Source organism: Etheostoma cragini, chromosome 5, assembly GCF_013103735.1.
Source record: "Etheostoma cragini isolate CJK2018 chromosome 5, CSU_Ecrag_1.0, whole genome shotgun sequence".
NCBI lineage: Eukaryota > Metazoa > Chordata > Actinopteri > Perciformes > Percidae > Etheostoma > Etheostoma cragini.
The window spans coordinates 15,822,282-15,837,770 of NC_048411.1; the positions used below are offsets into that span (position 1 = coordinate 15,822,282).

Here is a 15,489-nt window from a genome sequence, read left to right on the forward strand (position 1 = left end):
CCCTGCCACACTGCAAGCTCAATAGCCTCCCCAGAACAACATTTCAGTCAGAGCATTGATATAATTCCCAGTACACTCTTTAGTCCAATTACATTATGCCAAGTTGCTATCTGAACGATCGGAGCAGTGCCGTGGCTGGGACTGAGAAAGGAGTACCGGGGCTTGGGAAGGTGCCACAGAGCTCCATATGCTATGGAGAGAAGTCAGAAAACTAACACTGATTTTAACCATATTCACACAGAGACAAAGAATGGTCCTAATTTAACAGTATATGGAGCAGAGAGGCTCTTTCTTTATGATAAGAGAAGAAGAGACAGTGGCTGAGACAGAGATGGGGAGGGAAAGAAGCACATAGATACAAACTGTATAGTCAGTAGCTGGAAATGGCTGTTAGGCCTGCAGGATGAGCACTGGATCAGTGTGCTGATACTAGCCATTTGCCAGGAGTTATATACTTGCCAGAGAACCATTGATAATCACTCCTGCACGTATGTGCATGAGTCATGTCTACAGGGAAAGCAGTAGAGGGAGGAACGCCTGTCTCAGCACTATAGATGAGAAGGATAAAGAGATACTGGTGTAGGGAGAGATGAAGAAAATGGAGGATCATCATGTATGCTTATTATTATACACACAGTGGACTCATCAAGACCTTAAAAGGAAAAAAATAAACTAAATCAATTGGAAAACTACTGACACTAAACATGCATTCCAACCTGCTCTAACCTATTTGGACTCCTGGTTAAGTGGGAATAGCCATACCAAGACTATTTATTGTGTGCCATGCAAGTTGTGCATGAGTCAGTATCATTCAAAACTGTATTTCTATCCCACTAAGCATACATTTAATCAGCTGGTGCCTCAGTAGTTAAAAAACAACAATGAAAAAAACATCAAATAGGTTACTGTTTGATCCCAGTCTTTAATGTAAAAAGATTGTATTGCTGGTTAATATGGAATGTCTTGGGGAAATGGAATTTCACAGATAAATGTGTCCGAGCAAATGAATTAAGTCAACTCTGTGTTTACCATCAACTTTGCATGAGGGAGGGAAGGAGAAAATGAGCAAGAAAGGGGAGAGATTTTGAAGGTGCATGTGGTATGGTGTATGTGTGAGAGAGCCAGATATAGATAGATAGACACAGAGACAGAAAGAGAGAGGGAGTGCACCAAGCAGTAAGCCTGTGAGCAGGACATGATTGCAGTGTGTATCTTATCTGTGTCAGGTCCTCCTGAGGCTAGTGGAGCCTAGCTGAGCGGAGCATGAGCGCTTCAGTGACCAGTCAACCATGTGAGGGTAATCTCCTCACTCCTTCAGTATGTCTGTCTCTCTCTCTCTCTCTCTCTCACTCTCCCCCTTTTTCCAGTAAGCCCCACCTCTGGGAGGCAGCTGAGCCACAACGCACACACATACGTGAGACGCTCACACAAATACACAAACACTCACACCCATGCAAAGCCTTAAGGTGATTGCCTCATGCCAGCTCTGGACAGTGAGCCCACAGGTGAGAGGAGACATCACAGGCTACATTGCACACTGAAGCCCCTGCAGCCAGTAGCCTGTAAATATAGGAATGCTATCTCACACTGTCTCACAATGTTTCTTCAAGCTGTATTGCCAGATAGTGAAAAGGTCCATAAAAGGTACTAAGGAACAGAAAGAAAAAAAGGACATGCATTTGCTTAGCCTTGGGGATGTAGGGATGGTTAAGATGGCAAGAAGTCAGAGATACTTGGATGTGAATGCTGGTCTGTCATTTAAAACATTGCAGATATTTTGACATCATAGCAGAGAATCACAGGCATAGCTAATACATTGATAATTGCTGTTTTTTGCTTTTCATCAGTTTTGGGGTCTTGGGATGCATGCTGCTCAGTGGCATGGCTTACTGGGCCACTTTGATTGAATGGAACCATTGTTAATATTATTAATTACACCTCCTTTTTACCCAGTCAAAATGTCTACCATAATAAAGGTTGATTACATTCCTGGGTGAAAACTCTCAAAATGTCATTATCCAAAAGAGATTAAATAATTTTTAATGACAACTCTCTTAAATAAAATCAGTTACCAAGACGGTGATGAACAATAACGATGGTGGCTCAATGGATTAAATGTCAAAATCAAGATCCTGTAGTGTAGAAAATATAGAACACTGATTACAATTGCTACTAACTATGTGTCTTAAATCTATGTATTGGATTACTGATGTACTGTACATGGAAGGAAAACATGTGCATCTGCATCTTGTCACTATGTATAAAATGAGTTTGATTGAAAAGAGAGGGTAAAAACTAGGGTAGTATACTGCTGACATACTTTATGTGTGTAGGCCATAAGAATCGAGGAACATTCCATGTTGAAGGTCAGTGCGCACAAACACACAGTGTGGAGGAGGAGAGGAAGAAAATTTAGTTTGTGTCTAACATTCTTTTACCCTTTGTGTGCCTAACTGCTTTAACAACTGGGCCTTCCCCATCAATTAGTCTAGATGCTGGACTTTCATTTAGATTAAGTGACTAATATCAGTGCTTGCTCCCAAAAAAGACACTTTTCACGTCTGCCCAACAATCTGTTAAGTCAAAACACATGTGGTGATCCAAGGCAAAAAGCCTGCAAGGGGTCCTCCATGCAATGAAAAACAGGTGCTCTACTTTTTGGCCATGTAATACCCCATTTAGCCTCTGGAGCAAAGGTTACCCAGCTAATAGCTAACTTGTGGTGCACTGGAAGAGCTGTGCACATGGCCAGAGTAAACATCTGGGACGGATTGTACATACTTGCAACATATGCTTCAAGTTCAATTAAAATGAGGCCTTGGCATATTTATTAATCTTTTTTCCTTCTCCTCACTCTCTCCCTCCCTTCTTCCCTCTCTCCCCCCATAGGCCTATGTCATAAAAGAGGCCTCCTTTGACCTGTCCTTCATACTCACTTAGACAATCTGAAGTTGTACCTCATTTACAATGTATAATACCTCATATCCAATGTAAAAGATAAATTTGTTAAGCCTGAAAAGTCCATTTGTTCTGCACTTAACCAGGTTGGAGAGAGAGAGAGAGAGAGAGAGAGAGAGAGAGAGAGAGAGAGAGAGAGAGAGAGAGAGAGAGAGAGAGAGAGAGAGAGCTGTGTCAAGGAAATAAAGGAAAAAGGCATGGAAGAGAACGATTGAGGGTAGAAGAGTGGGAGGGGAAAGACATGTAGGTGAAGAAGAAAAAAAGCGCCCCCTTTCAACTTCCCTACAGCTCAAATGAAATGCTAACAGTTGAGGGGAGCAATAGATCAAAATGTATGAAGCCAGAGTTGGTAAATTGTAGCCTTTGTGGTGGCTGTGCTATCCAGCATCCCAGCCCTGTGTGAGCACAGAGAGCAAGGCCCTCTTATGTGGAATAATCAGTTTGGCACCAAATCTGACAGAGGCCGAAAAAGCTGCTGCTGCACCTCATTTCAATATGAAAGTCCAAAATGTATTTCATATAATCTGCAGCTTTTCAAATGCCTGTATTTTTATTTTTTCCATGAGAGGAGGTGGGAAATGCAATGATGGAGGACAGACGTAAAAAGAAGGGGTAAAAAAAAGGTTCAAGGTTGCCTGGTGCATATCTTCAGTCAGTGGCCCCCTGTACATTTCAGCTTTGGAACTTCACAGCCATGAAACGTTGCTTCTGCATCACTGTGGGAGAGGATGTAATGCTCACGTATCTTTGTGTGCTCGGCGTCCAACTGGCTGACTTACTGGTGGGATGAATGTTTGACCATTTGCATTATAAATGTGTTTATTTAACCCTTTTGTTGCAGGCTTGAACTTAACCCTTACATTGGTAGACGCTGTAGTTGCATAAGTAAATTTAGCATACAGAGTGTCCTCAGGCAAAAATATTTCAGATATCAGATTGCCTGGTCAAAGGCCTTTGCAATTACCATTGCAAACAGACAGTTTTTTTTCTCCAAAAGAATTACCAAACCAGACCACATCATTTACCACATTTCAGGCAACTAACCTTTATATTGCTGGAGTGTGGCTGTAAAGCCTCATGTATCAGCTCAAATTATTTTAGATTCCAGGATGTTCAGTCAAGGTACCTCACTTCTTTCACAGTAAAAGTTTTCGAATTCACTTATAAGCTTAAGTTACAATTGTGTCCTTGTTTAACTATGCTCAAGTCTCATCAGAGTAACAAAGAGTATCAAACAGGATATTGTTTTCATTGCAAGTGTGCCTCACCAAAGCCCAGACAACACAGTGGGTGGATAAAGAGCTGTACCATTTCCATTACCAGCGCAACATTGACATGGGACTGTATCCTATCAAGTGGCATTTGTTTCAGTAGCTGTTTCTACAGTGTAAACGAGCGGAGGCAGTAAAGCAGCCACCTGTTGTTACTTGATAGTGTCTGGACAAGCCCAGATGCTGTTTTACTGGTACATGAAGGAGCAGTGAATGGACCTACATAGCTAACTAAGCACTTTATATGTATGCATGTTCTCAGGAAGCAGGGCTGAAGCACAAACACATATGTGACATACAGTAGTGTTACATGATTGGGAAAACAAGGAGAGTGTGCCAAACTGCTGTAACAGACCAAGAAAAGGTGAGAAATGTACCGTATGTACATCTACAGAAAAAACTTTTTAGAAGGTTAAAGGTTGTACAATGTTTGTACATGTGTTAGTGCCTCAGGCAGCTAAACCAGGGGAGGAGATAGGAGGGGAAGATGTAGTCATTCTGTTTGTCTGTTTCCGGTGTGTGAAGCGGTCAACCTCTCCTGAGGCAGTGTGCGTATGTCTGTGTGAGCGCATATGTTTGTGTACGTGTTTATGTGCAATTCCATCCCCAACACAAGACGTAATTACCTTGTCATCTTTGTCAAAATCCTCATCCTCATCCTCCAGCAGGTCCTCCACTGCTTGCTGACAGTTGCAACAGAGGAAAGAGTGAAAAAAGAGAAACAAAAATGTTTAAGCAATAGCTATAGTACAGATAAACATCAGATAACACAGGGTTAACATCATCAGAACAGCCAAAGAGGCATACTAAAGCTGATTGGTTATGCTTATGTCTGGCAAGAGTTTGTTAATGAGTATGGAAAGCATGCAGAGAGAACAACTATTGGATTGGTGTGTGTTAATATGTCATGGGCGTCAGAAAGGTTTAGAATTAGAATTTAATTTTAGAAACACTCTGTTGTCCAAATGTGTTGACACTTCTGGAAATGTAAGCAAATGCTCTGGCTTTGAATTTCAACGGGCTGAGGATTAAAGTCTATTCATCCACTCAAATTGCACTGCACAAAAGAATTCAGATTTTACACCATTCAGCGGGACGAGACCGCAGAACGCGTCTTCTTCTGTTTCTGCTTGGTCCCATCTGAACTCTCTAACCTTTGCACTTGTCCCTCACCTCTTTTGCCAGCCTTCCTATCGCTGTACATTCATTTATCACATCTCTTCACAGAATGATGCTCCATGAGAGAATAAAGAAGAAAGCCTGCAGCACTGGAAGCAATTCACAAAGAACAGCAACTACGTGCTTCAGTGGTCCACAACCGATGAAACTGGAGTTGGTAGCTTTAGAGCCCCCGAATACCACGATACACAGTGTACAGCACAGCGCACACAGTCAGAAACACAAAGGTATTTATGGATACATTAAATGTACAACATAACAATGGTACATGCATGCATATTGTATGATACTATATCTGATTATTGTTTAATGATACAGTACTTGAGTTGTTCACTTGTCTAGTCCAATGGGAACGATGCGAAAAAAACATAGATCACTGCTGCATCTCTGATCAGCCCTCTTTCTGTCGATCACACATCAGAGCTACAAGGTCATATTGTTTCTCGTAATTTGCATAAACAAACACCCATTTCATAAGCCCTACAGCTGTCAACCTCAGCATTCATCTACTCTTATTGTTGTACTGCGTTACCAACCCCAACCCCCAAAATACTTTTGCACAGCCTGAACATCACCCCAACCCCCTAACCACCTCCAGAACCGCACAGACTAGTTTGGAGAAATCCAAAAATCATTACTTAACAAGACAATAGCTTTTGTCCTTTTTGTTTTTCATTGGAATAAGGGGGGAAACTATGTGGCGGCTGACATAAGCCTCTTATGTAAATGCAGCTTCCCACACAAACAAAGAGGAGTTCAGAACAGCAGAGTTGAGAGGGGAGAGTCAACATTGCGTTTTTGCGTGTGCGTGTTTGTGTGTGTGTGTATGTGTGTTCTATCAATAGCTCAGAGTCACTCGGGCAAAGTTGCCGTCTGACTGTACAGCAACTGGTTACTGTAATTCCTCAAATAAAAGCTGTGGCCTTTATTTACCTGAACTGCAGAAGGTACCAGGCTTTTATTTGAAGCAGGCTTTTATCAGAGGCACGCTTTAATTTTTAATTCCATCTGTTTGATAAGTATATTTGCTTTAAATAAACTGTTTTAAATCAAAAGCCATAACCTTCCAGTGGACATAAATAATTCCTTTTTTAAGAAACATTTGCAAAGAATTCACCATACAACAACAGCCAGAAGGGCAACAGAGCAATTTGGGTCAGAAATAATCGAACACCACCACTGTGTCAGTTTGAACCCTGTAAATGTAAATTTACATTTTTCAAAAACAGGTATTACGGTATTGTTGGTAGATTACAATAAGATCTTACAGTAGTTACAACAGAATCTGATTAACCTTAAACGGTAGCTAGCTAGCTACCCAGTTCACTGAGACTCCATCAGTGTCTAGACAAATAAGTGTGACTGTTCACAGATCCCAATCTCTCTATTGATACAGAATACATTCACTACAACAAATACCAGAAAGGGAATTCTTGTGCTCAGCCAAGGCAAAAGATGTAGACGTGATATTGTAAAATGAAAGCCTTCTGGCAACTCTAAATAAATGAACTATAACTGTTTATAAAGTCATCATGGTCCTTCCCAAATCCTTTCACCCGTGCCAAAATACAAACATAATGGATTCCACCACACAGAGGCTTTACTAGGGCACGCCTGGCACATGCTCTAAACTTTAAACAAAGGGAATGAGCATGAGCTAGCTGGAGAACCATGACTTAGAGAGACAGAGAGAATGATAGAGTCGTTTGTCTCCCTCTGCTCTCTCACTTCTAGCGCCTCTGGTTACAGAGAGAAGTCATGTTTCCTGCAATGAGACACAGTGTAAAATTAATAAATAAAAAGACATGGAACATGTCATCTGCCCTGAAGATTGCCACGGCTAAATGTGCACACTGAAGCTACTGTCTCAGTAAGAGAGGATATAAATTACCACAGTGCAGCAGATGAATTCCAAACATCTTTTTTTCTCCCCCCCTCTCTCTATTTGTCTCATATTCTTTCGCTCTTTCTAAGACCTGTTTGGTGTATGATATCATTTGTCTGTTTATCCCCCCATTATCATGTTGTTTGAATTACTATCATTACAGCACGGCAGCATCAAAGCCCTGCTGTCGACAGGATTGTGTCGAGCTCATGTTGCCTGCAGAGCTGCTCCAGTCAATTCAATATCTACTGAGGTGGGGATTAACATATTCAGACCTATTCAAATGATACAGGGATGATGCAGGCTACTCTTATAGATTACACTGTGCCCCATAAATACATACAAAGACGGTGATAATATAAAAAGCACACAAAGAATATAAGTGAGAACAATGACATTGAAAGTTCAAATGGCTGTACAAAAGGAAGAACACATCTGTTTGGCCGTATGGCTTTTAGCTAAAAAGCTGATTTGCGAGAATTAAGTTTCCGATCCAAGCACAAGCTCTGCTACATCACTCAGATTTTTCCTTTCTTTCCGAACTTTCCATCATGCAGAAATACTGTCTGTTAAGAACAAAACTGCTGTCCATCCAAATTAATTAGGGGGAAAAAAGCTCCATTACTGTATCCGTCTTTGTGCCTATTACTCTGCATGTAGAGGATCTGATTGTGTGTGAATGACTTCATTTTTAATTACACTACAGTCTAAACAACCAATCCAAATCAGAGGTGGTTCTTATGTTTTACTGTATTCTTCAATGCATCCTTGCATGACAATTGCTTTACTCCATTTGGTGACTTGAAAACTAAATAACTAAACTGGGACTCTCCTATGTTTTGCAGCTTCGTGTTAGCACTAATTTTCATTCAGCCTTACAGATTGAGATCTTTCTCTTCTATTAACTGTTGCTGGGTGCCAAATGGAATGCACAGTGCTAGCTAAAATCTTCCTGGACTAAATTTGAATAAAGTCCAAGGTACACGAAAAGCCCAGCATGTGTTTGGATGTGGTGCTTTGCTGCACGAACTGAAAAAAGGAATAGCAAAAGAATGGTTTTTAAGAACTGTCTATCAGTTAGAAGTGTTTGTTGCTCCACTGATTCTGGGACAGAATCAAGGATAGAGGGTAAACTCTTAGGGTCACAAGGGATCATTACTGTGGCCTTCTGTTTACAGGATAGTCCCACGGCTCTGTAGGGTTAAGGTGACCCTTTGTCCATTTACTTAAATCAGGGCAGCATTCGTAGCTGGGCAATACCTGTAGCATAGTGTCTTCAATTTAAAATTGGCCAATCTTTATTGTTAATTCCTTCTTCCCCTAACTCGAGCAAAGCAGACTCTGACTTTGATGTTTGAGGTATGTTAGTGGATTAGAACATTACCTACAGAGGTTCCAGGCAAGGACAACCCTGCCATAGAAATATGGAAAATGTATTTTTAGCATCAAGTCAAAGTAATTAAGAAAGGCTAACTAACTAATCAACTAGATATAGTTAGCCATAGTTGTATATCTACACTGTAAGAAATAAAAGAGTGTTTAAACGTAACTCGATGGGTCAGGAACAAAAAAAACTGTACTTCGAAGGGACAGATGGTACTTTCATGGAAGTAAAAGAATAGACCCTGTCTGGATCAATGAAACAAGTGCACACACACACTCCACAGAGGGAAGGTAAAAATCAACTACCTGAAGTGGTAGCTACATCATTTTTACCCCCCCCTCTGAAATGCCTCTATACTTGGCCGTCTCTCTCTGCCTGGTTGGGCTGAGTTCCACTATCTCGCTTCCTAACCTTCCCAATGACAGCCGCAGTGGGAATTGACGCCGAGGCAGATATCCCTGCGAACATGAAGATGTACTTTCTGCTTCTTTTTCTCCCATTCCTCTATCCCTCCCTCCCTCCATCCTCCTGCTGCTCTTCCTCTTTGATACGTGAGGGGTTTTTAACCTCTCCAGCTGCTTGGGTTTGGCCGACTGGCTGGCTGGGGGATCTCAAGGCTCTACTTGGTATGCATTGTCCGTGTGTGTGTGTGTGTTGCCTACACCACAGTTTCTGCAGACTGGGGGAGGGCTGCGCGTCTGATAAGGGCTGCTGGCTGAGCGTAGCTGACCCACGCGGGGCCTTCACAAGCTGTCAGAGCTGTGGCCCTCAGGGGGGGGTCTTCCATCTGCAATGCCCCAGCCAGGGCTCACCCAGCAGGGGGCCCACCCAGCAGGGGGCCAGAGAAGGGTAAGGCCAGGGTGCTACCGGACCTTCTGGGGGTGAGAAGGCCGGCTTCATATTCATGAAAGCAACATCAAATATGTGAGGGTTGAATTGCATGATAGTAATAGTGCCCAATCTACATTTCTGATTGCTTATTTGCAAAAAATCAGCAAGAGTGTATAGTCAGGGATTCAATTCAATTTTACATGCTCCACTAGCATTGTTGAAATAGCGAGTAAACGCAGTGAAGTCAGTGATGTCTGTCCTTCTCAGACAGATGATGCCGTCTTGTCTTATTGTTTCTCATATTCACTTGCAGAAAAGAGGGCTAGAGCTGGTGCACACTTGATGTGCAATCTATTCCACACAAACACACTCACATCTTTAGGCATTAGCTCAAGGTTTAAACTGAAAAAACTCGCAGCTACGGCGGTTGTACTGTATAGACAAAACAACAACAAGCACTGAGACAGACACCCTGAGCTGCTGACGTTGTTAGCAAAGAGCACAGACAGTTACAAAGGTTCAGTGTGATGAAGGGAGTTAGAAAAATGGAGGGAAAGGAAGAGAAAGAGAGTCAACATGATGAAAAGGAAGGCTGGGAGGATTTTGCAGTGGCATTCCTCATGCTCCCAATGCTACCGTCCCGCTTCAAACTATGCCCGTCGCCTGTCTTTCTGCCTGCCAGCCTGCCATCCTATCTGCCAGTTTAGCAGAGACAGAGAGGCAGCGAGAGGAGCAGAGATGAGCGCGGTGATGCCGGGGCGGCACGGGGGAAATCAGTGGGGCACAGGCGCTCCCAGTTAAAAGTGACATGACCTTTTGATTTTGTCACCTGTCACCAACTGCCATGTCTGACTCCGCACTGAGGAGTGCCTGCCATCCACTGCTGTTTTCCTCTGCCTTCGTCTCTCTGTTGCTCCATCTCACTGAATGCCGCTCTGTCTTTTTCTGTCTCCTGCTCCCACTCCATCTCTTTTTCTCATTCTCCTTTTCTTTGCAGAGTTGCGGTTTTACAGGGAAAAAGTGGAGGTGTGACTTTCTGGAGGAGCTGAGGTATAATAGGCACCGTTTCCTCTTTTCCTTCCAGCATGCCTAATATTGACTCCTCTCTACCTGTGTTGTGCGTGGCTCTTAATGAGGGCAGATGTCAAGGCACAGCGTGTTTAGAGACGCAGTGAAGCTTTTTTTTGGAGATGCAAAATCAGGGAGAAAATAGAATAGATAAAAATGCCAATGAAGTCTTGTTCTAGAAATGGTTCCAATAAAATCAGACATTTGTGTCTTGAAAATAAGACACACAAGATTATTTTTATACTAATGAACAATACACTGCTGCACACCATGTGCTTCACAGACAGGAAAGTAAAGATTAAACTACAAGTAGAACTACAGGGATTTGAACATATACAAAATTACAATATTAGTAAAAAAAAATCAATTCAATTCTAACAAAAGGAAAAGTCATTTTTTTTATTCTAAATGAAGTTCTATTGGGGTGCTTAAACTCTATATTTGTTTTGTGGAGTGGGTTGAAAGTTGTCAGCTCAATCTCGCGGTTGGAGGCATGTCTGTGAGTGTAAAGTATCTTCAGGCCATTAAGGTCTTCTCTTCTGTAATAGGTTGGTGAATCTAGTGGGTGAATATATGTAATGGTCTAAAGCATGGGATAAAGATGATGGTTCTCCAGTGTGACAAGGCCTAATTGCCCATCATCCCGTGGTAGAAAAAGACATCACCATGTTCCGTATGTGCCCTCTACGACAGCCTGCACTAAAATTAACACCTTCTTAACATCTGGTAAAGGCCTTTCTGGGCCAACAGAACAGCAAGGAAGGATTTCTATTGGGATGTGTCTCTGCTCCTTAATCTCCATGTGCATCATTTACACTCATGCAAACAGTGCTATGAGAAGATACACAAATAAGCGCACACACGCCTTGCAGCCCTTTTCTCTTCCAGCGGAGCTGTCTGTCCTCTGGTTGACCGAGTCCGGCCTACTGGTAGCTTCCTTTGCAACAGGCTTGGGATGGATCTGAGGCCATAATTGCTCCAGGTTTTAAAACAAGATAGAGATGGAGAGGTCATGATGATGTTATTAAAGTGAACCTCCACCTACCAAACAATAGCGGACTCCACACAACTGCAGAAGTCAGAATGGGCATTCCATAATGGTAAATTATTAGCCTTGGATATCAAAGCAGTATCATACTCTTCGTGTATTCAAAAGCATCAGCATACTTCTTTGTTTGTGTGTTTGACTGAGTAATGTTACAGCGTGACACACAGGTCAGCTAATAGTGTGGAGGAGTCAGGGTTCACAGGTCAGAGTGCTACATGATAAGAGAGGAGGTTGGCAACCTCGCTGGTGCATCGCCTCCTTTAACCGCTGTTCTGAGGACACTCCAACTGCTTAGCTGGTACTGGTCAAGGTTGGGGCGAGGGCAAGGAGTGTTGATCCGAGATCTGTTTGCAAAGCAGCATGTAACCACACAACACTCAGTGACCCTGAGTGGTAAATTACAGCGTGCAGAGAACACTCTGTTTACTTGCTATAGACAGGGTTATAGACTGTGGTTGCGGTGTAAAATCAGAAAAATCTCCTCACATTGAACCCATCAGATGAAGCAAGGCCCTTTCATTTATTAGGAAGTCTGTACTGGAGTGTACACAATTTTTTTGTTTTCTCTTTTTCTTCCCCCACCCTATCCCTTTCTCACCCTTCAGAGTGAGTTCAGCAGAGATTCCTTTGGCATTACCCTCACCCCAGACTGCTGGAAAACCGCAGCGCTCCGGATGCTGACCCTTGCTCGGCTCAGCACAATGCTTTAATTTGGTGTCTTGTTTAAAGTAATTAAAAAGCCTTTTTTCCTTGTTTTCTTTTCTATTCTTCTCTGTTCTCTGGCAAGTGCAAGAGGGAAACAGTGAGTCGTCCATGACTTCAGCTTGATAAAGACTCTGAAGAAGAATCCAAGGGACCGGGAGAGGAAGCAAAGAATGCAGATACTGTACGCTTGAGCTGTACCCACTTCCCCCCTGCACCGACGCAGATTGGGAAACTCAATCTGAAAACAAACAGGGACAGGACTCGGGGGATACTTGTATCTGAGTGTGAATGTGTGTGTGTGTGTGTGTGTGTGTGTGCGTGCGTGCAACACGCATGCCTGAAAATAAAGCATGCTTCCACCAGGTTACGTTAGCTGTATGCGTTCAAATTTAACTTAAGATAGTGATATCATGACTGAAAGAGGCAGAGATTTGATAATGGAGCAAGGAGAGCGGGAGAGTTCATCTGATTCGACAATCCTGAGGTAGTGATATTGCAATGCAAAGACAACAGAGACAACGATTGTCAGAGTTTTCTTTGTGTTGCCTGTGCAGTCCAACTGTCACAGCAGCAAGAAAAGGAGCATTAACGGTGCCAATCTCTGACAATTAATTCCACGTTCATCGGATATATAATAGCAAATAAGTTGTGTATGCATGCTTACACACACACACACACACACACACACACACACTCGCTTAAACTCGTTACTCGCAAATCTTTAACACAGAGATTTTTTCTCTTTGTGCACACACTGCATATCAACCACACATGGAAGTACCATGAAAACACACACCTGGAGTGCCTAACACGGGCAGCTGTAGTTCTACACTTTGGTTGTGGCAAAATCATAACCTTGGAATAAAAAGCAAACATACCAGACTGCATCCGACAACCATAATAACACAGACAATATTCGCAATTCATGCATCATGCACACACCTGCACGTTTAAATATACTACATGTACGCCGCTGCTGAGCACTGCGTATTTGCCACTGACTATTTCACTACCAGCTCAAACTAACTTTTCAACCCCAACTAGCCAATAGCAGCACTGTCCCTCAACTCCACACATATCGAGCCTGTCGAACTGTAAGAAGTCCACAACACACACATTTAAAGCCGTGGTTGACTGTGTCCACATAAGAGAGTGGAGATGTTTAACTGAAAAGTCAAATACTGATGAAACTGGAGTGCTCTCATGGCTCACAAGCTACAAGAAACTGAACTAAAGTGAAAAAGTACATGCTGTAGGTTATAGTTGATAGCAAAGGTTTTAAATGAAACTGCTTCCATCTTGACGAACCTAAAGTCAGTCGACAATATGCAGTACATATTCCTAGACTAAATGTGGAAGTACATGTCAATCAAAATGACAGTGTTTTGATGCTACTAAGAAAGCATCAGATATTGAACTATGTCAGTACAGTAATAAGTCAGTGTCCATATCCCCTCTTGTTTCTGAGCATAGGACAACTTTGTAGAACTGAGCAGAACAGTATTGTCACTCTATAGGTGATTGGCATAAGATTATCAACAATATCAACAAGTCCTAATGTTGCAACCAATTCCTAAGGTACTTGAGACACAATAGTCCCTTTCAAGGAGGACAGAAAAGCAATTCTGCCTGAAGTGTCCGTACATGTATGTGAAGTGAGTCGCAAATTACAAGAATATGTAACCTTGGTTGCCTCATTTTAATTAGGAAGTGCATAGGAAAAGAATATCATTAGGTCTGGATAAATACAAGCAGCAGGTGGGGGGACAAATCACCATGCCGTGTTTTGTCTTGGGCATGTTTTTTTTTTGTCAAGCAATGTCGCCATCTACAGGCAAAGAAAAATACCCTCTGAAATTCAAGTCTGTGTAATTCACAAATCAAAAATGGATTTTCTTTGGTTTGTGAACCTACTGGCAATTGCTTTACATATGTATCACAAACTAATGTACAACTGCCTGATTAGTGTCAAGTAACAGACAGCTTATATCTGACACATGGGGGTTGTCTTTTGATGATTTAATTGTCAACTTTTTAAATTAAAAGTATGGAAATAGAGGCTTGTAAATAGAGATGCTTAGCTCTGAAGACTTAACAAATAAATCAGAGTTGTTAGTTATGTACTGTTTAAATCTAATTCCGTTTTTGTGTGTAATATCAAAATAACACAAAGCAGTTTGGTTCATTATAATGACTGTATTTGATATATCTTCCAAATCCAATCCAAAGAATCCTTATGAAGAGATAAACATAGATATGTAGACGGCGAGAGACTGCAAGAAAATCTGAGGTCTGTTAACTGGTTATTTCTAACTCAGTCTTGGAAAAAAGGCACTTATTAAAATTAATCACTTCATTGTTCACGCTCACTGCAAAGTCCAGCTCTCGCTCTCGTTTTCACTCTCTACTCTCCAAATGTGCCTGGCCATGATTAAAACATGTCTGTTTCTCCATGACATTGCTTTGACATCATTTAATTGGTATAAGAGATAAAAAAATAAATGAATTAAATAAATATACTACCAGGTAAGTGGCGTAACGTAGCTCAAGGTGACAGCCTATTATTTCTCCCTTTTCTTTGCCTCAAAGAAGGCAAAGTGAGAATTGCAGTGAGAATGCAACTACTCAAGGGGCAGATGGAGTTTATTTTTAATTCTTTTTTTAAATAAAAAATTTGAAAATGCTGAAAGTTTTCTCAATGTGTTCAAAAAGTATATTTTTAATGAGTGTGTATTATGCTCATGTTGTTGCTTATAATAAAACAGCATGCTTTCCCACTCATCTGTACTGTATCTATACTAGTCATAAACACCTGTCACATATTTTACAGCATAAGAACATAATGTATATGTAATTCCAGCATCAAAGAATTTAATGCAAGTAAATGTGATCAACGTGGTAAATATAACAAGAGTGTAATGTCTCTATGAAGCAATTGTGCCCGAGGTTTAACCTTGCACTGTTTGTGGAAAGAGGCTTTTACAGTGAAATGAAAGAAAGGTGGAGGGATATCAGAAGCTATGGGGTTACTCACCACGTCTTGCCTGGTATCCTTCCCCGATGCAATTAGGATGTAGTTCCAGGCCAAAGGCAGTAGCAAAGCCAGAGGAATCATATAGAGTTCAAAATTCCAAACAACGATGACAAAAAGCTGAAGAAA

General features: G+C 41.7%; 1 protein-coding gene across 7 annotated transcripts in view; it reads right to left on the reverse strand.

Annotated features, from left to right (window-relative positions):
* The window catches only part of mctp1a (multiple C2 domains, transmembrane 1a), a 130,681-nt gene that overhangs the window by 22,011 nt on the left and 93,181 nt on the right, over window positions 1–15,489 (reverse strand). For all 7 annotated transcript variants that reach the window (XM_034870957.1, XM_034870956.1, XM_034870959.1 and 4 more), the window contains 2 exons: window positions 15,364–15,480; window positions 4,856–4,912 (listed from right to left, as the gene is read on the reverse strand). In XM_034870957.1, coding sequence (XP_034726848.1) covers window positions 4,856–4,912; window positions 15,364–15,480 — 174 coding nt within the window. The remainder of the gene's footprint in view (window positions 1–4,855; window positions 4,913–15,363; window positions 15,481–15,489) is intronic.